This window comes from Arvicola amphibius, chromosome 2 (genome assembly GCF_903992535.2).
Source record: "Arvicola amphibius chromosome 2, mArvAmp1.2, whole genome shotgun sequence".
NCBI lineage: Eukaryota > Metazoa > Chordata > Mammalia > Rodentia > Cricetidae > Arvicola > Arvicola amphibius.
In genome coordinates, this window is record NC_052048.2 from 121,582,401 (window position 1) to 121,602,579 (window position 20,179).

Consider the following 20,179-nt stretch of genomic DNA (forward strand, 5'->3'; position numbering starts at 1 on the left):
GGGCCTTTGATTCGATTTAAACAGTATTTCCAGCCTGAATTAATCAAGTTAAAGGACTATGTAAATATGTATAATTTAGACCCTAGGCTGGACATATGTCTATAATCCAAGAATTTGGGAGGTAGAGGCAGCAGAATCAGGAGTTCAGGGTCCTCTTTGACTATACCTAGCGAGTTTAAGGCTGCCCTGAACTACATGAAATCATGTCTGTAAAGTAATGAGACACTAGAATTCAGATTTTAATGCTTCACAAGTTCTAAACAGATTTTCAAATATTGAATAAAATGAATTTTGTCTGTGAGCAAATGCTTTTATCAAGGAAAATGTTTCTCATCTACCCAAAGAACAATCAAGTTTTCAGCATTAGTTACTCTTAAAATTATTGCTACTGATTAATCTACAGACTAAAAATGAACATTAGTCCCATTTGCTTAAGATTTTATGTGTGTTTTATTTTGCTTCTAGTAGCTTTAGCTCTCCTGGCAATATCAGTTTCTTTTTAAAAATATTTTAATTAGCTTTTACATTATAAAAGTCTTGTGAATTTTCACTGATGTGTGTATCTGTACTAATTTTTTTATAGTATTTTCTTGATTGTACAAATAAGTTTGTGAATCTGGATTTGATATAGTATTTTCATTAATTTTTTTCCTGTTTCATGTTAGATTTGAAATTCCAGAGCCTGAGCCAACAGAAGCTGATCGCATAGCTATAGAGAATGGAGATCAGCCCCTGAGTGCAGAGCTGAAAAGGTTTAGAAAGGAATATATTCAACCTGTACAGTTGCGGTAAGTAGTGAAGATGTGGCTACAGTAAAAATGGCAGCGCCTCAAATGTGTGTTTCAAAGTGGAAATGTTTAAGAACTGTTCCCAAGCAAGGCAAAGGGAAGCAAACTAGGTGGATTAATTAAGAATCTTATCTGCATTATTACAAGCCTTAGTAGATTGTTTACTCGGTAAGAGCTGCTCGTTTCATGTGTGCATTCAATGTGAGATCCTATGTAATCTAGTTGTGTTAATGCCACAGAGTGTTAAATGTGTGTCGGCACTGGGTGGAGCACCACTTTTATGACTTTGAAAGAGATGCAGACCTTTTACGAAGAATGGAGGAATTTATTGGAACAGTGAGAGGTATGTTTTTCTTAATTTTTCGACTTGTCTATGTGATAAAATTACCAATATGATTATCCTCAAATGATACCATTGTAGCTCATTTGAAAATGTTAAACTTTCTCATAAAGCATCATTTGGGGTGGGTGTGGTAGTGCACACCTTTAATCTCAGCACTCAGGAGGCAGAAGCAGGTGGATCTCTGTGATTTCCAGGACAGCCAGGGCTACAGTGGTGTGACCCTGTCTCAAAAAAACAAAATAACACTAACAGAACCCAGTACTGAATCTTGTAAACTGCTCGATAGTCATCCTGCTGACTCAGCATCCTTTCATCTGTTTCAGAACTGGTTCTCTTGGGTCTCAGTTCAAGTTAGACCACTTAATTGAACCATGTGCTACCTACAGGTACATGCAAGATGATAATGGTGTGTGGTTAGGTAAACAGCAGATCAGAGAGAAAATACCATATATCATACTGACAGACTACTTTTTTTTTTAACATCAATAACTAGCCAGATACATAATTTCAATTCTTTAGACTTTAGTTTACTCATGAGAAACTAGAGTTAATTGTATCTCAGTTTCCTTTACTTTAAAAATGCTGTGATTATGTGACTTTAAAGGTACCTGACTTTGTTATCCAGTGTTCAGTCTAAGTGAAAATCAGAAAATAAAAGGTTAAATAGATTACTTTCCTGTACAGTACAAAAGACAGCCATATCAAACAGGAGACTAATATGATCAATCAGTCCTCATAACTGAGTTATAAAATACAGTATTAAGTAGATATGTGAATGTGTGTAATCTACTTTTATTAATCTTTTAGTTTGTATGGAATATACGTTGGATGGAAGGATTACAAATATAGTATTTTAAACTAAGGTTCAAAATGTTGGCAGTGAAAAATCAAATTACCTTTTACATTCATTTAGGAAGGGTCTAGATACACGCCAAACTATTAACAATGATTACCTGTCAGAAAAGGATGAGAGCAAGTTGGGGGGGGTAGGGAACTCTTTAGTGTTTATTTTGCTCATTTGAACTTTATAGCAATGATTTATTCATGTATCACTTGTGTTAACTTTTAAACATTTTTTAAAATAAAGTATTAAAGAGTATTTAAATGTCTGTTAAAATGTATTTCAGGTAAAGCAATGAAAAAATGGGTCGAATCCATCACTAAGATAATCCAAAGGAAAAAAATTGCGAGAGACAATGGCCCAGGTCCTAACATTACATTTCAGAGCTCGCCTCCCACAGTTGAGTGGCACATAAGCAGACCTGGGCACATAGAGACTTTTGACTTGCTCACCTTACACCCAATAGAAATTGCTCGACAACTCACTTTACTTGAATCAGATCTATACCGGTATGTTGTTCAACATTCAAACTGAGAAGTTATTTCAAAAGTTCATTTTTAAAATGGAATACATTTTCTGCCTGTTAGGGTTATCTTGAGATGAAAATGAGAGAGTAGATGATATATAAGGCATAACAGACAGTTCTGGTCCTTTTGCTCCCTTGGTTGCCCTTGATCGCCCTTGATCTACTTAACTTTGTGCACTTTCTACAGTTACCCCTGCTTGGTAAGCTCAGTTCAAATCCTGGCAGTGCCAATTGCTGGCTTTAGTTTCCTTGTGTAACTGATTTTCTGCTTGTTTCCTGCAAGGAAATTGAGGCCAAAGACTGTACTAACTTGTAGGACTGTGAGGTTCCCAGTGTATGCCCAAGGCCGAGCACAACGCAGGGACATAGGAACTACTGCTGTAGTCACTATAGTACCACACATAGCTACTACTGTTTAAAGTTAAGTCATGTCCAGTTACAGCCCTTTCTACTTTTATATTGTTCGTCGGTGAAACCATCTGAAAAATTATGATTCTGGTTTTATTTTTTTTTAAATATTTATTTATTATGTATACAGCATTTCTTCCATGTATGTCTGCAGGCCAGAAGAGGGCACCAGACCCCATTACAGATGGTTGTGAGCCACCATGTGGTTGCTGGGAATTGAACTCAGGACCTTTGGAAGAGCAGGCAATGCTCTTAACCTCTGAGCCATCTCTCCAGCCCCATGATTCTGGTTTTAAATTCTACCTAAAATCTCAAAAAGATTAACCACTAATTGAGAAAAGGAGCTCAATTTATAATTTTTTTCTACCTAAGTTTATCATGGTCTCCAAATGTTAATTAGATTTTTTAAATTTAATTTTCAGAGACTATGTTGCAGGATGGCTTTTCTTTTCTACCTACCTTAAAAGCAAAAACAAATACCATCAAAACAAACAAAAAATGAATTTTAGTACTTACTGTACCCTCATTGGTTATTTATTAGATACTATTTAAATACCGCCTTACTAACTTAAGTAAATAATATTTATAAGTGCTAGGAAAGACGTTATGCAAAAGTATATAGTAAATACAGAGAGCCACCATGATGATATATGTTGTAATCCAGCATTTGAGAGGCTGAGGCAGAGGACTGCCATGTATTCCAGGCCAACTGGGCTAAATAGCAAGAACCTAGGCAAGGCCACATACGAAGACACTGTCTTTAAAAATAAACAAATGAACAAGCAATAAATGCATTATGCAAGAGTATCTACCAAAATATTTTAAATCTAACAAATAAAAGGAAAATTTGTAAATATTTATCTTGTTTTCACCAATTTTCTGTTGGTGAAAGAGGAACACTTATAAAATAGTTTGGTTTTTTTCTTATGTAATATACTGAAGAGGAAATGTGATGTGGCGTATGTTGGTGATTTTAGAGCTGTGCAGCCATCGGAATTAGTTGGAAGTGTGTGGACAAAAGAAGATAAAGAAATCAATTCTCCCAACCTCCTGAAAATGATACGGCACACAACTAACCTCACTCTGTGGTTTGAAAAGTAAGTGTTGTTGGCCTTTTTGTTTGTAGCCATGGTTAGGCTATGAGTTCTGTGGCTGTTTTGCTTCTGTATGTCACATGTTTATTGTACTTTCATTCCCTTTCTTATGCACTGAATAGTTTCCTGATGTACATCTTAGTTTCTCACGGTCGCTTGGAGCAGAGTGGGCTGCAGCTTCATTCCAGTAGGTAGATGCCCTCCTACCTGTGTCTCTAGCTCCTCTCCTTTCTGTAGTTTGGGTACACCTAGTTAATGGTGCGAACCCAGCAATGCATCCTTACGATTATTACTTCCCCATCTGCTGTCACCATCTTAACCTTAATGACTTTTTTTCATCCTCTTTTTTGTTCTGCTGGTGGCAGGGTATTATATGCACTGTAGACCCAAAAGTACATTCATACATATTAAGTCAGTTGCTTTTTAAACCAGGTAAAAGGGGAAAAATGAAGGAAAAATTAGTCATTTCGTGTGTTTTTACTATTATATAATCACCTTCACTGGTGTTCTTTATGTGGATTCAAATGACCATCTGTTTTCAGCCTGAAGAGAACTTTCTTTAGTGTTCTTGTGCAACTAGCAACACGGGTGCAGGGTTTATTGTTGTTATTTAAATATTTTGCCTTTAGTTTTGAACAATAGCCATATCTTCAAATTAGCTAATTTTTATTCTGTCAGGTCATATCTACTATTGAGCTCTCCAGGTTCCCATTTCCAAGATTCCAATTTGTTCTTTTAATAGTTTTTACTACTTTCATGATGCTCTTTCTAGATACATGTTGTCATTATACCTTCCTTATCATCTTCATGGCTGTCCTTTTTAGTTCCATGAAAATATTCTTTGATAGTAACTTTGAAATCTTTCTGTTAATTTGACATCTGGTCACTCACATAGGCAGTATCTGCTCCCTGCTTTTAGCCCAGTGTTTAGGTAATACTCTCTATTTCTTTATGTGCTTCATAATGGATAACAACTTTCAGTACTGCCCTCTGCCTTCTACAGCTTTCTCTTTGCTACTTAATGTGAAGTAAACTAAGCAGGTTAGTCTGGGGGTGTCCATAGTCACTCTGGGAAGATGGGCTCTGGTATGGCTCACATCCACTCCCTCCTAGACTGCATACCCCAAGCTGTTAAATGTTGAACTACTAATTTCCATGTTCACTCTTTTGTTGTGAAGAGTTTCCTGGTAGCACAAATTGCTGTGGAGAATAAGCCAATGAAATGCTGGCTTCTTGGAAGATAAAGTTTCTAAGATCTTTAATCAACTGATACTTGTTCTAACCCCAGGAGGTTCCCTCTTCAACTACCTTCCTGGTTCTCTTGAGAAAATTAGATAATGCACATTTGAGGCTATATCTCTTTTTTGTTTCTCCAAATTTCTTCCCAGGTGCCTTTCAAGACAACTTCCACTGTTCCTGAACACACCTTTAGGTTTAAACTCTCCACTCTCTGTTGTAAGAATGGCAAGAGATTAGGAGCTGTCTGTGTGCCTGTGTTCTAGAGAGGAGAGGGTTAGGTACTGTGGCCTCAGGTTTTCTTAACCCGCCTTTTGGCATGGAACCACTATATTGGGAGCCAGACAAAACTATTTTCCCAGAGTTCTGATTACCCTACAGTCTCAGCTCATAAGTTGGCAAAAGGAGGGAGTCTTCAGAGCTGAACTATTAAATATATACTATAAAGTAAATAGATACTAAACTGCACTTAGATAATAAAATCCTGCTCCTCAGGATAGGAACCCATCCAGCTACCCACCCCCTCACCCTGAAAATCCCAAGCAGTAACTAGGTGGTCTTAACTACAACATCTGGATCCGGATTCTTCAGAGGAAGGAAGGGGAGGAGAAACAATTTTAGTTGAATTAGCCCATTCTCTCTTTTTTACATATTATTTTATAGATTTTCCTAAACAGACAATATCTCATTTGTAGCTTGTTCTTAGGCCCATCTTCAGAGACTCGTGAGGACTGTGAGTTAGGGTGGAGACTCGTGAGGACTGTGAGTTAGGGTGGGTGGGTGTGGTTTGTTTTAATAGTTTAACTGGAATATTATGATAGAACTAAGAAATGGATGCATTTTTTATAAATGGGGTCTGGAAATTTTAACTCTGTATATTGACTATTATGTATTTTGTAAAGATGTGATTTCCACAGATTGTATTGGGATTATAAGAACAAGCAGCAGGTAGCATTTGAAACAGACTGGAAGAAGGCCTGATGTGAAGTCACATGAAAGTGAGAGTTTGTTTATGTTGTCAGAGACAATATACCTCTGAGAAGAAAAACTAGAACTTTCTTCCAAAATGTTGCTCCCTGGTTTCATTTTAAAGTTGATATATTTTAATTTACAGAAGCTCTTTCTTACTATAGTAACTGTGATGTGTCTTACTGGGAAGGAGAACTGTAACTAATAATGTCCTTGGACCTTTTCAATGGCCTGTTTAAGGGAAAATCATTCCCTTCTTTTGTAGTGTGACAGATTCTTATTTATTGACCTCAGTGCTTCTGAGCTCCAAGTTCAGTTGATGTGGAATGAAAAGCATTGCAGCTGATCATAATTTGTACTCAGTAATAGTTAAAGATAAAAGTCATATTTGTAGTACATGTTTTAAATTATTCACCTGATAAATTAGCTGGAATATATTTGTATATAATTTCTTCATATATAAACATGTTATGTTTAATTTGATAATAAGCTGTTTATTTTGATGGTTTCAAGTATAGTGATTTTATTCTTGGTATTATGTTAGCCTTATCAAGAAACAGTATAATCTGTGGTTTTCCATTTTAGAAATTTAATAATATTATTTAGTTTTACAGTTAATTTTTCTTAGATTACAAACTATTAATATCACTAGAAACTAGATTTATTTTTTTTCTTTACTGACAATTAGTAAGGTCTCTCAAACAGAAAGACAGAGTAAGTGTTGACTAAGCAATTTTTTATGAGTGTGTGTGTTTGTTGAGACCAGGCAAACCTGAAGCTCACTGTGTGCTACAGGCTGATGTGATGGCAGTCCTGCCTTATCCATCCAAGTGCTAGGGTTTGCAGTTGCTGATCAACCATACTTAACAGTATTTGATGGGAAAATAATGATATCACATATTTTATATCATTCTGTATAATAGACTAATATATAGATTCTCAGTATGTGAAAAATAAAGTGCTTTTTCGTTAATTGTTTCTAAGTAGTTTGTTTTGTTTGCTTCTTGTTCTGGGGAACTGAATTCAGAGTCTAACGCATGGTATATACCATACCATTGTGGTACCTCTGTTGACATTATTTTCTTTTTACTTTAGTAAAATATTTCAACTGACTCTGCAAAATACCAATGGTTATCTTAAGAGCTATTTCTACAAACAATGCCAATTATATATATATATATATATATATATATATATATATGAAAACAAAATTAAGCTGGATATGATGATGTACACTTGACTGAAGCAGAAATATTACTATACCAGGTCCAGGCCATCTTGAGCTACATAAAAAGACTTTGTTCAGGCAAACACAGAAATGAATCACTGAAATACGATTGTGTATACATTCACACAGAGGAAGCAACAGTTCTAGATAAACATGCCTAGAGCATACCTAAATGACAGCCATTCAGTAAGATCTTAACTATTCTAACACTGATGATAGAGGATGTGCTAAATATATTGGGGATGGGTGTCCGACTATAGGAGCTTAGATGTCAGAAAGAGTACATGCTCCACCAGAAGCCTGCCTTTCTCTGCATTCTCCTGTCAACCCAGTGCACCGCTGTAAATGTCTTTTCTGTGGCCACACACGCACTCTCTAGATTACTGTTTTCGTTAAAACTTTTTGAATCATAGCTTTTTGGGAAAATTCAAATTTTTAATTCTTTTCGATTCCTAGATGCATTGTAGAAACAGAAAACTTAGAAGAAAGAGTAGCTGTGGTGAGTCGAATAATTGAGATTCTACAAGTCTTTCAAGAGCTGAACAACTTCAATGGTGTTCTTGAAGTTGTCAGTGCTATGAACTCATCCCCTGTTTACAGGCTAGACCATACATTTGAGGTAGGTTTGTACATGTGTTTTCAAATGATCTTCCACTGCTTGTTGTAACAACAAGAATTTGCATGGCATGGCCATTATACCCTCAGCAGCTATGGTTATTAGTATAAGACTGTACCAAACTAGGCCATCAGCATGACGTAGAAGCTGAGGAGGGGAGTATATGGCCTCATCTCTTCCACAGGATATAACTGAAGTTAGTAGTTGCTGAGAGAGCAAGAAATTCTTTTTCAGTGGTAAGGACCTGTGTTCCATAAGTAACCTTTCACCCATGTTCCTGTAAAGCTACCCTAATTAACTCAGTGGATCACTAGGGGTGGGGCTGACAGTAGAAGGGAAGACTGGTTGGGAAAGAAGGGTTCCATGGGGAGGAGGACTGGCCAGAAAGGGATCTGGGGTGAATGTAATCAAAGTGCATTGCAGACATGTATGAAAATATCATAATTAAGTCTGCCATCGTGTATAATTAATTTAATAAAATGGAAAATCAGAATTTTAACAATTATGGTACTTAATATTTAAATGTGTCATTTGTTTTTTCAATAATAGATTAAAAATGGACTTACCTAAATTTCATAATGAATGGTTTCTCTTTTTAAATTAAGTGTTTTTATTCATTCATAGGTTCCAACTTGTTAGAAGACAAAACATTCATCATTTTATTTTCTTAATTTTGTGTGTGTGCACACTCAGGTGTCTACCATAGGCACATGTGAGGACAAAATGATTTTGTGGAGTAGGTTCCCTCCTACCATCTCAATGGCATTCTGATGTCAAAATCAGATCACCAGACTTACATACCAAGTGTCTGTCTGCAGACCTACATCCAGCAGTTTGTCGAACTCAATTAACATTCACATGAATTATAGGAGGGGTGGCAAGATATGCTATATCATGCACATTTTTAAGTTTATATTAAAGTGTAATAAAAAAAAGACTTTAAAAGAAAAAAGAAAAACAGCATAACCAGGTGTGGTCACTCATGCCTTTAATTCCACTTGGAAAGGAGAGGTAGGTGGATCTCCATTAGTTTGAGGCCAGCATAACCTACATAGTGAGTTCCAACCTGGCCAGGAATACACAGCGAGAACTTGTCTCCAAATATAAATTAGAAAATAAAAGGCATTACTATAATTTTGGAGTCAAACTTATATGAATGGGTCATAATGGTTAGTTGGGTATTTTTTTGGCAAGATTTGCAATCCCTTGTACAACTGAGGCCTCCTAATTTTTTTTTTATTATAGCAAATACCAAGTAGACAAAAGAAAATTTTAGAAGAAGCTCATGAGTTGAGTGAAGATCACTATAAGAAATATTTGGCAAAACTCAGGTCTATTAATCCACCATGTGTGCCTTTCTTTGGTAAGTATTTCTTCCTAAGTTTTATATCAGATCTAGTATAGATTGAGCATTCTAATATAAAAATCTACAAAGTTCAAAAAATTAAAACTTCTTGAGGTGACACCAAAAGTGGGAAATCCCATATCTACCTTGTTGAGGAGTCACCGCAGACACTGGAGGGTAACAGGTGTGGTAGCACACACACAGTAACTGTGAGTCCACCCTGGACTACACAGCAAGACCCTATCTGAAAACGGTTACATCCAACATGTAGGCCATCGATGTAGGGCATGTGTGGTCTACAAATGAATTTTCTCTTTAGCCCTGGAATCCCCTCCCAGGATATCCATAGACACTCCACATGCAGAGCAAGTCCAAAGCCTCTGACTCTCATTTCAGATGAGGACTCGGCTTGTACACGCCTCCCTGTTGAGTCTCATCTCTGACAGCCAGCAGGTGTCATGTCACTCATGTATTTGTAATCTTGGAATCTTTTCATTATTTTAATAACTGTTGAAATCTTCCTGTCTCTGCATTCCTGGTGGTTGGGATAATAGATGTGCACCACCATGACTTGCCTTGTAGCTTAATTTTGATAAAGTAGAAGTGTGACCATATCTCCATATTTGTATTTAATCATCTATTTATGTATTTAAACACATATCTAAAAAAATTCACTGTATATGACTTTGAAATAGTAACTTCAGTACATTGGGATTTTAATTTTACCAGCCCCATATTTCCCTCCTTTACACAGGAGGATGAATGCCCTTCTTCCTTTCAAGACTAAGTCTCCCATCTGAATCTTTTGCTTCTCTTGGGTAGAGGCTCAAGACTGGTACTTCAGTATGTTGCCTGCTTGTAGGTTCTTTTTTCTTCCAGTTACTTATTCCCTACATTATATACTTTCAATATTTTTTCATGTTGCCCCCCCAACACACATACCTTTTCACCCCACTTCAGTGTTAGGAACATAGAGCTTATACACAGGCAAATGCTCTTTCTGCCAGAGTTATACCCCAGCCCTTGAACCAGCCTCTCCCCTGACCATGTACATGCTCTGGTTTGTAGAAACTGATCTCTTTTGTTTGACTTTCACTCTTTGGCAAATTTTTTCATAGCTATATCTATGATTTTTCCTATATACTTTTAAATTGTAGTGCATATTTTATTGTTGTAGCTTTATAACTAAATATTTTATATTTCTTGTTTTTTCTTGATTGTTTTTTTGTTTGGCTTTTGGTTTTTTGAGACAGGGTTTCTCTGTGTAGTCTTGGCTGTACTGGAACTTGCTGTGTAGACCAGGTTGGCGTCAAGCGTAGAGAGATCTGCCTACCTCTGCCTCCTGAGTGCTAGGATTAAAGGTGTTCACCAATACGCCTGGTCTGCTTGTGTGGGTTTTTTTTTTTTTTGATGTGTAGATTGTATGTGATTGCGTGTCATATATGTTACTTTTTTCCATATTCTTCCAAAGTATATTTTATACTTTAAATAATCTTATATAATCATTTATGGTGGCTGCATGCTATCCATAAAGTTAATATGACTATTTTGTCATTACACTTGTGATTCAATGTATTATTTCCAGTATGTCAACAGATCCATTTACATGCTCTGGAGTTATGTGGGGATGGGGAAAACAGAACACAGTGACATAATAACAAAGAAGGGTGAGCTTAACTTTTGACCATTACCTTTCCCTGCCTTCCTAGCAGTAAAAGGCAACTCAGGGCTCTATGTCCCCTGGCAGTTTGTTCATACTTTGATGCATATACCTCTGCAATATAATGTTCTGCTTATAGCATAGTAGCTTAGTTTTTAGCTCTTTCCAAGGATCAAAACTTTGGTCTTGTCTATTCTTAGCACCTAACCATGGGCCTGATACATGGATGAATTAAGCTTGCTAGTATATAATATTGAGGTCTCTATCATCTGTGCACATACAAATGTTCCTTATAATTAAAAAGCCACATATGCTTAAAAATTTATATAGATGCAGTGTTTGATCAACAAAGTTTGGACAGTAGTAATACCATGACTATATTCTTTTGGCTAGTCATTAATCGGGGATAAAATATTTTTTCAAATTTTATCTGAGATTTTCCAAAGTGCTACTTAAATTTTTATAGCTTCATCCAAGTGTTTTGTTTGTTTGTAACACTTGTGAACATCCTGTTTTCCCATACAGTCAGTCTCTGTACCACTTCTTCAGTCACCTCAGCACAGAATTAGTCTTCCACTGTGCCCTACCCTTGTCTAAACCAGTAGTTCCTTTAAAACTGTATTTGGGCCGGGCGGTGGTGGCGCACGCCTTTAATCCCAGCACTCGGGAGGCAGAGGCAGGCGGATCTCTGTGAGTTCGAGGCCGGCCTGGTCTACAAGAGCTAGTTCCAGGCCAGGCTCTAAAAAAGTTGCAGAGAAACCCTGTCTCGAAAAACCAAAAAAAAAAAAAAACAAAACAAAACTGTATTTGGGGAGTGCGTGTGTACACCATGTGTGTGGGGAGACACTCCCAGCGACCAAGAGAAGGTGTCAGATTCTCTGAGACTGCAGTTAAAGGTGGTCGAGAGTCAGCTGCCATGGCTGGGACCCAGATGAGTCCTGTCATAGAAAAGCAAGACCATTTACCCACTGAGCTATCTCTCCGGTCTCAGTTGCTAAATTCTTAAAGGGTCTACATCTTAAATTTTTGTGCCCTTTACTATCTCCAATCCCACGAAGTATTACAGCCTACAAATTGCTCTTCTTTGGCATTCAGTGCAGCTGGCAAGCCTATAATGCAAAGATGTTTCTACTCATTATCTCCTAGATAGGAGTTAACCTGTTTCTTTTTCAAGACAGAGACTCGTTGTGTAATCTAAGATGACTTAATATCCTGTACCACCATACCCAGAATGAAATTTAAACTTAACAAAAGACATTTCACAATTCTGAGTGCCAGATGTTACTATCTATAAACACTTCAATTTGAGACTAATTTGAAGAACTGATTTTAGCTGCCATTGAATATGCAGTCTTAAGGGCATGTTTGTTACAAAGCATAAGAACCTATGCTACAATATATAATAACTGTTTTATGAACATACCTTGAGTAGTGGCCCTGGTGCGAAGAAACAAACAAGTAAATCATATGACCAACCAAACAGGCACTGATGTCAGTCTTACCTTATTCTTGCTGACTTGTAATGACTGGCTTGAGTCACTTCATCTTTTAAAGAATGTGACCCAAAAATCTTGCAGTATTTTGGACTGCTAATCTGGCAGTGGTTCCTGATGCTAATCCTGACAACCTGAGTTCAATCCCCTGGACTCACATGGAAGTGAACCAGCTCCACACACTTGTACCATGGCATGCTTGTGCATGTGCACACATACACACTTTAAAAATAAAAGAAAAATATGACATAATTTAGAAGTACTCCTTTACTACTAAGCATTGGAACTACTGACCTTGTCTGTCTAACATCTTCCAGCCTTCTTTCACACTACACGATAAATACACTCTTCAGCTATAACCATACAGACACCTACCAGCTCTGAGGATACCGTCCATCTTTTATCACGCTAGTGGCACACTGCTCATCTCCCTCTTAATTCTACCCAGTAAACTCTTAACTCACTTTTGAGAGTGAATTTAATGATCCCTTTTCTAATCCGAACAACTTGAGACAGGATAAGGTACTTCATCTGCACTCTCACGGCATCTGAAATATTCCTGCTAGCATTGCATTTCTTAATACAGTACCTGCAAAACTGTACCATAGTCCCCATCTTCAGAGCTCTGGGTTCTCTGAGATCAGCCCACCACACCCCCAACTTTTTTATCTGCAGTAACTAATGTAATAATTACCATACGACAGAAAGGCAGTGCGTTCATATTTAGTGAATGAACCACACATTGTGTCCCACCCCTTCCTGAGAGCAGCAGTGTGTAATCTGAGAGGGAAGTTATTCAGATACCAGCATCAGCAGCTTCAACTGTTACTAATGGACACTTTCTTTTCTGTCAGGACTATTCTAAATTTTAGAGATGAAGAGCTGAGGCAGAGAGAGTAAGGAATCTATGTGAGCTAGCACAGGTAGAAAGCAGCATAGCTGGCTCTAGAACTTCTGTGCCAGGAAGAAAAGGCACTAAAATGCCCTGCCACCAAAGGGCCAGGTAAGAGCTGAAGGGGGACTACGGTGTGGCTCAGTTGGGTTCAGTCCCCTGAACTACATAAGCCAGGTGCAGTGATATGCGCCTGGAATCCCAGTGCTCAGGAATTGAAGCCAGAAGTGTAAGTTCAGTCATCCAGTTCAGTCATCCCCAGCTGCAAAACAAGTTTGAGGCCAGGCATATCACCAGGTGTACTAAATCTAAAATATGCACAAATTATATGCCATGCTGCGCTTGACAGACTTGATGTCTTTTTTATGTTTCCACAAATAAGCCTGTTCAAACATGATCATCTCCAAATAGTGAGACTAAGAATTGAATAGGCAGAAAATATAGCCTTCTGAGTTGAAGAATCCCCCCTTTGGCAATAATATACATCATCAGTAACAACATTATTAAGTTTCTTTTTTTAAAAAAAGTTTTCTTTTACAAATCATGTAGTGGTGGTTTGAGGAATGTGGAAGAATGGTTATTCTTTAAAAATATCTACTTCTGAAACTTGATCTCCTTTTCTTTGAATGTTTACAAAGTTTAGGTCTTTTATAGAAGGATTTCATACAGAAATCCTTCTGTTGCTATTTATTCACTGAGCTTGTTGTTTTTCATATAAATCTGGGTCTTTGTTCTTTGGTTATTATGACTGTCTGCATAAATCCCTACAGTTAGTGAGAGAAAAAACAAAACAAAAACTTTTTCCTGCCGGGCGGTGGTGGCGCACGCCTTTAATCCTAGCACTCGGGAGGCAGAGGCAGGCGGATCTCTGTGAGTTCGAGACCAGCCTGGTCTACAAGAGCTAGTTCCAGGACAGGCTCCAAAGCCACAGAGAAACCCTGTCTCGAAAAATAAAAAAAAAAAAGAAAAAAAAAACAAAAACAAAAAAACAACTTTTTCCTTAAAGAAGTAATTTCCCGTGAAGTAATTTCATGGTCTCTTGTAGGAATTTATCTCACTAATATCTTGAAAACAGAAGAAGGCAACCCTGAAGTCCTGAAAAGACATGGGAAAGAGCTCATCAACTTCAGCAAGAGGAGGAAAGTGGCAGAGATAACAGGGGAGATCCAGCAGTACCAAAACCAGCCTTACTGTTTACGGGTTGAGTCGGATATCAAAGTAAGTTGAATCGTGTGAGGATATGTTTCTCTGAGCAATTTTACACAATGCCTCAGACAGGCCAAGTTTATTTTGTAGAGGAGAAAAGGGAAAATAAAATGTATAGTCAATAATTTAAATTTTCTCATATTGAATATATCCTGTTGTTTTTATAAATTTGAAATTTAATTAAGAATATTTAATACTAATAATTATTTTTTGCATTTATTTTAGAGATTCTTTGAAAACTTGAATCCAATGGGAAATAGCATGGAGAAAGAATTCACAGACTATCTTTTCAACAAATCCCTAGAAATAGAACCACGGAACCCTAAGCCTCTCCCAAGATTTGTAAGCACTCACATATTCACGGTTTTACACCTTTGCTACAACTGTCATCTCCATCTGGGGTCTCCTCAGTACCATTGTAGGTCCATAGCATGTGTCACGTAGGTTAGTGTGCTGGGAAAGCATGTAGGGGTGAGGTGAATGTGATGGTTAAAAGTAATTAATATGTATAGTCAGGAATATCTTACTCATTTCCAAATAAATGAACACTAATACTAATTTCAATAAATTCTCACGATATTATGATATATGTGAGTAAATTTGTAGTTTGCTCCTTTTGGGTTTTTGTTGTTTTTGTTTTTCCCTGGTTTTTCGAGACAGGGTTTCTCTGTGTAGCTTTGGTGCCTGTCCTGGAACTCACTCTGTACACCTGGCTGGCATCGAGCTCATAGAGATCTGCCTGCCTCTGCCTCCTGGGTGCTGAGGCATGAGCCACCACCCGGCGCTACTTTTAGTTTTAACAAAAGTTAAGATTTATTTCAAAGGCATGGAATTTAAAAAGTTTATACTAATTCACTTACAGTAAGTATATTTACTTGGGATTTTTTAAAGTAATGAAATGATCCATGAGTTAGCAAATTTTGCATAAAGGTACTTTTAATAATTTTTTTGTTTTGTAGTAATTTGCCAGTGCCTGTCAAGCTTATGCTCAGTTATTACTCCTCACTGATCTGAATATGTTCACTCAGTCATAGAGTCAAAAAGTAAATATAAATCATTTCTAAGTGGTCACAATAAACTATAATGTTTGTGACTCCCATCAGTTTTTTGAAACTTTAAACGGCTTTTAAACATAAACCTAATACATATGTCGACTCCAGTGAGACACTCTGACATCACTGTGCAGTGGTCATTCTGTAGAGTTAAAATATGCACAGAGATTAAAGAAAGTGCAGACACCTCACTCCATCTGTAGGCAGACCAGGTCCTAATGGGCTAATGGCACCACTGTATCACAACTGGGAACTACAGTCCATGATGACTATGGCTTCTCCAACAAGGTTTAATTACCCAAATAGTATGTTTTAAAAAACGGAATTTGCTGAGGGGTGGGAGGGTGGGTGCTGGTGGCATGCAACTTTAATCCTAGTACTTTGAAGGCCAAGGCCTGGTCTACAAAGTGAGTTCCAGGACAGCCAGGACTGTCACACAGAGAAACCTTGTCTCAAAAAAACAAACAACAACATGAAGCCAGGGAATTATATAATGCACTTTTAAAAAAATTCTATCCACCAAGATACTACATTAAGGAACATTCTGGTGTTTATATTAAACCTTAGTTGAATACGTCACTTTCTAAGGGCTTATACAGCCAGCCCTTCAGCAGAGAGACGTGACAGCGCTGTCTCTCGGGGTACTCTGAGCTGAGTCATGAGGAAATGTTCATATTGATAATTTATAATTCTCTTAACTATTAGTTGAATTTTACCAGGAGAATAGAGAAAAACCTTCCTTTTAGCCATGATGTTTTAAGTATTGTAGTTTGTTTTTGTTTTTGATGTCTACAGCCAAAAAAATATAGCTATCCCCTAAAATCCCCTGGTGTTCGTCCATCAAATCCAAGACCAGGAACCATGCGACATCCCACACCTCTGCAGCAGGAGCCAAGAAAAATTAGCTACAGTAGGATCCCTGAGAGTGAGACTGAAAGCGCAGCTTCTGCACCAAACTCTCCAAGAACGCCACTCACACCTCCTCCTGCCTCCGGTGCTTCCAGCACCACAGACGTCTGCAGCGTGTTTGATTCTGACCATTCAGCAAGCCCTTTTCACTCAAGTAGGTGATAAAACTCTTCAGTAATTCAGAGCGGGTAAAACATAATCTCTGTGATTGTGTGTATGTTCATATTATTTCCTGTGGAACCCAGAGAAACCAACTAAAAATCTGTCATTCTTTGTAGATATATTAATTACTTTGAGATTTGGCCCAGAATCCTGTGTAATTCCTAGTATGCACACATCTGTAGTCAGCTAGCAGTGGATCTTGTCTTTATGCCACATAAGATGTGTTTGTGAGACTTTACTTGGCTTTATTTAGCAACTGAGGACCGGGTAGTTACATTGTACACATAGGAAGATAAGGTCAGACAGACACTGATTTAAAAACATTTTATCCAACTCGACGCTCCTCTTTTTTTTTTAAGATTTATTTATTTAATCTATATTAGTGCTCTTCTTTTTTTTTCTTTTTATGGTTTTTTTTATATTATTAGTGCTCTTCTGACATAAAGTCATACATGCAGATAGAGGGCATCAGATCCCTCTATCTATGGTCATGAGCCACATTGTGGTGGCAAGGAATTGAACTCAGGACCTCTGGAAGAGTAACTAACCGGAGCTCAACCATTGAGCCATCTAGTCCCACCTTTCATTGTTTTTATATAATATGCAATAACGCAATTAATTTGGAAGATTTTTCCTGCTTTTGGTCAGGAGAAGGGTAATGTACACCTGGGTTCAGTTCCCAGCACCCACATGACAGCTCATACCTATCTGTAACTTCAATTTCTGGGGATCCTTCACCTTCATCCAGACATACATGCAAGCAAAATACCTGTGAACATTAATAATAATAGTAATAATAAAACTACAGAATTTTTAAAAAGTGAACGGGAAATGTGAATTTTTATAATCAGGTCAGTACAGCACTGTAAGAATGATTACTACTTGGATTATTTTCTGTTCCATGCATCAGTGCTGACGTAATGTAGCCATGATGGTTTAGAACTAGCCTCAGGACTCTAGCCATGATTCTCAACCCTCTGACAAACCTGTCTCCAAAATAATGATTTACATTATGATTCATAACAGTAGAAAAATTACAGTTATGAAGTAGCAACAAAAATAATTTTATGGTTGGGGTCAGCACAAGCATGAGAAACTGTATTAAAGGGTCACAGCAGCATCAGAAGGATGAGAACCACTGTTTTAATGTTTGGGTTTTTTTATGTTTCCTTTTAAGAATAATTTAGGACTTAAATTAATTATTAATAACTCATAAATAAATACAGTCCTTAATTTTTCTTAAAAGAATATTTTTGAAATATTCCAAATTTATCAAGGAATGTCCTAAATTAAAAAGAATGTAAAAACCAAATATATACTGAATTTTAAAGTGTTTATGAATACAGAAGCTTGTTTTAATATTCAAAACCCTGAATATTTTATAATAACAATACATGTTCCAAAAACATATTTTCAAAGATATAGCTGTAAGACTTCCTCAAAGGTATAAGATAATCTGCCTGACTCTCCCTTTAATCTCTATTAAATGATTTGAGTCTTTACCCCTTGAATTGGGTTTTATAGTTTACAGCGCCTTCCAGAGGGGCAGGCGAGGTTAAGATGCTTGCCACCAAGCATGACAACCTAAACTCAAACCCCACAACCCTTATAGTGCAGAACACTGACTCCTGCACGCTGTGTCCACTGACTGAAAACACACGCTGTGGCACATGCACATACACACAAATAAGTATAAAAGAGTCCTTCAAAAATACAGTATCATACTGTTTTCTAATGGATGTTTTTCATTTATGACATTAAGTAAGAACTTCAAAGTTCCCAATATGATAGTAACTCCTTTTTTTCTCTCAAAAGTATTAATGAGCTTTTACTAAAACTGTTTATGATATTCTTTAAAACTAACGTGGCAAGAACATACATTTTTATAGATGAGTTGAGAATATTAGTGGGAGAAAACAACTTTTTCCTGTTTCCTTTCTACAGGCGGCGATACCGTCTTTACCCAGGTTACACTGCCCCATGGCCCAAGTCAGTATATCTGGTTTAATACTTAACTCCTGCTTTGGCTTTACAAACCAGGCCGAGGGTCACCTTCCCTGCTGACCTTTCTTTCCTGCCCCATCCTAGAAGTGAGCCTTCACTGCTGCTGTCTTTTGACCATAAAGAATTGGCTTAAATTTATAGACTTTCATGCTTTTTACAAAACCTTTTAAAAAGAACCTATTAAAGCAGCAGCTTCCATATTTAACCATTTCTCTTTTCCAACTGTGCAATTCTAAATATACTTCCTTCTCAAACTTTACAAAAGAAGCAAAAGCATGCATGCGCAATGGGGAAGCTGGCAGCTACATGCAATGTCCAATTAAAAAGTCTACTTAGCCTGCTGACAACTTAGTGTAGGCAAATAATTGCATTTAACTTCATAAGGACTATGATTATATAATTACATATAATATATATACACATAACTAGTTGCAAGTCTTAAATATTTAGAGAAATCAAGTGCTGTTTCAGTTAATTGCTTTCAGTTTTAAAGTAAACAATTCACTTAAATTCTATTTTTAGTTGTTTTAAACTAACAAATCAATGACTTTTTTCTTTGTACAAATGATTTCAAAATATATACAATAAAAAATACCAATTATAGCTAAAAAAAATTGTATATTTTCTTAAAAAAGTAAGGTGACCAAAATGTTGGTTGTGGTCTGGGGAGATGCTCAGTGGGCAGAATGTCTGCTATACTAGCATGCAGACCTGACTTTGGATCCCCAAAATCCACATAAAATCTTAGCATGGTGACATATGCCAGAAATCCTAGTGTTGGAAAGTTGGGGTGAGTTAGAGGCAGACCAATCCCAGGGGCTCATGGCCAACCCACCTAGCCAGTCAGTGAGCTCCAGGTTCAGTGAGAGACTCTGTCTCAAAACAATAAAGAGGACAGTAATAGAAGACACCCAACATTGACTTCTGGCCTGCAAGCATGCACACCCCAGCAATACAGACAGCACACACAATGTTGGCCACTGTGTATAAGTACACAAATACTCCTTACATTCTGTGTTATAATAGTTAATAGCAGGAGGGAACAGAATGCTTAAAGGAATAAAGAGCCTGCCAAGTACAGTTTTGAATGTTAAGGTATTTTAGTATCTTTTTATAGTGTTTATAAACTAACAATAAATAAGTGTTGTCTTTCAGAGCATAATTATTCACTAAATGCCCATTAGATGGGTTCCAGTTTTATTTACCTCTTGTGCTATTTCATCAACTTATTCTTAAATCAGAGTTACTATTACTAGATTTTAGTACAGTTCCTGTTTTCATTATTGCATACTCCCTACACTCTGGCATTTTGAATAGTTCATCATGGTTAAAGTTTTTAGATGTAGATGTGATGATTCTAATGATGTTTACATGCTAATGAAAGTCTGGACCCAAGCAAAATGTGAC

The 20,179-nt window shown here is 37.0% G+C and overlaps 1 protein-coding gene across 1 annotated transcript in view; it reads left to right on the forward strand.

Annotated features, from left to right (window-relative positions):
* The window catches only part of Sos1 (SOS Ras/Rac guanine nucleotide exchange factor 1), an 86,767-nt gene that overhangs the window by 60,417 nt on the left and 6,171 nt on the right, over positions 1-20,179 (forward strand). Inside the window, 10 exon segments of the mRNA XM_038317969.1 lie at positions 666-788; positions 1,028-1,131; positions 2,259-2,481; positions 3,884-4,003; positions 7,890-8,052; positions 9,295-9,412; positions 14,485-14,657; positions 14,871-14,987; positions 16,493-16,760; positions 18,713-18,757. Of these exon segments, the coding sequence (XP_038173897.1) occupies positions 666-788; positions 1,028-1,131; positions 2,259-2,481; positions 3,884-4,003; positions 7,890-8,052; positions 9,295-9,412; positions 14,485-14,657; positions 14,871-14,987; positions 16,493-16,760; positions 18,713-18,757 (1,454 nt within the window).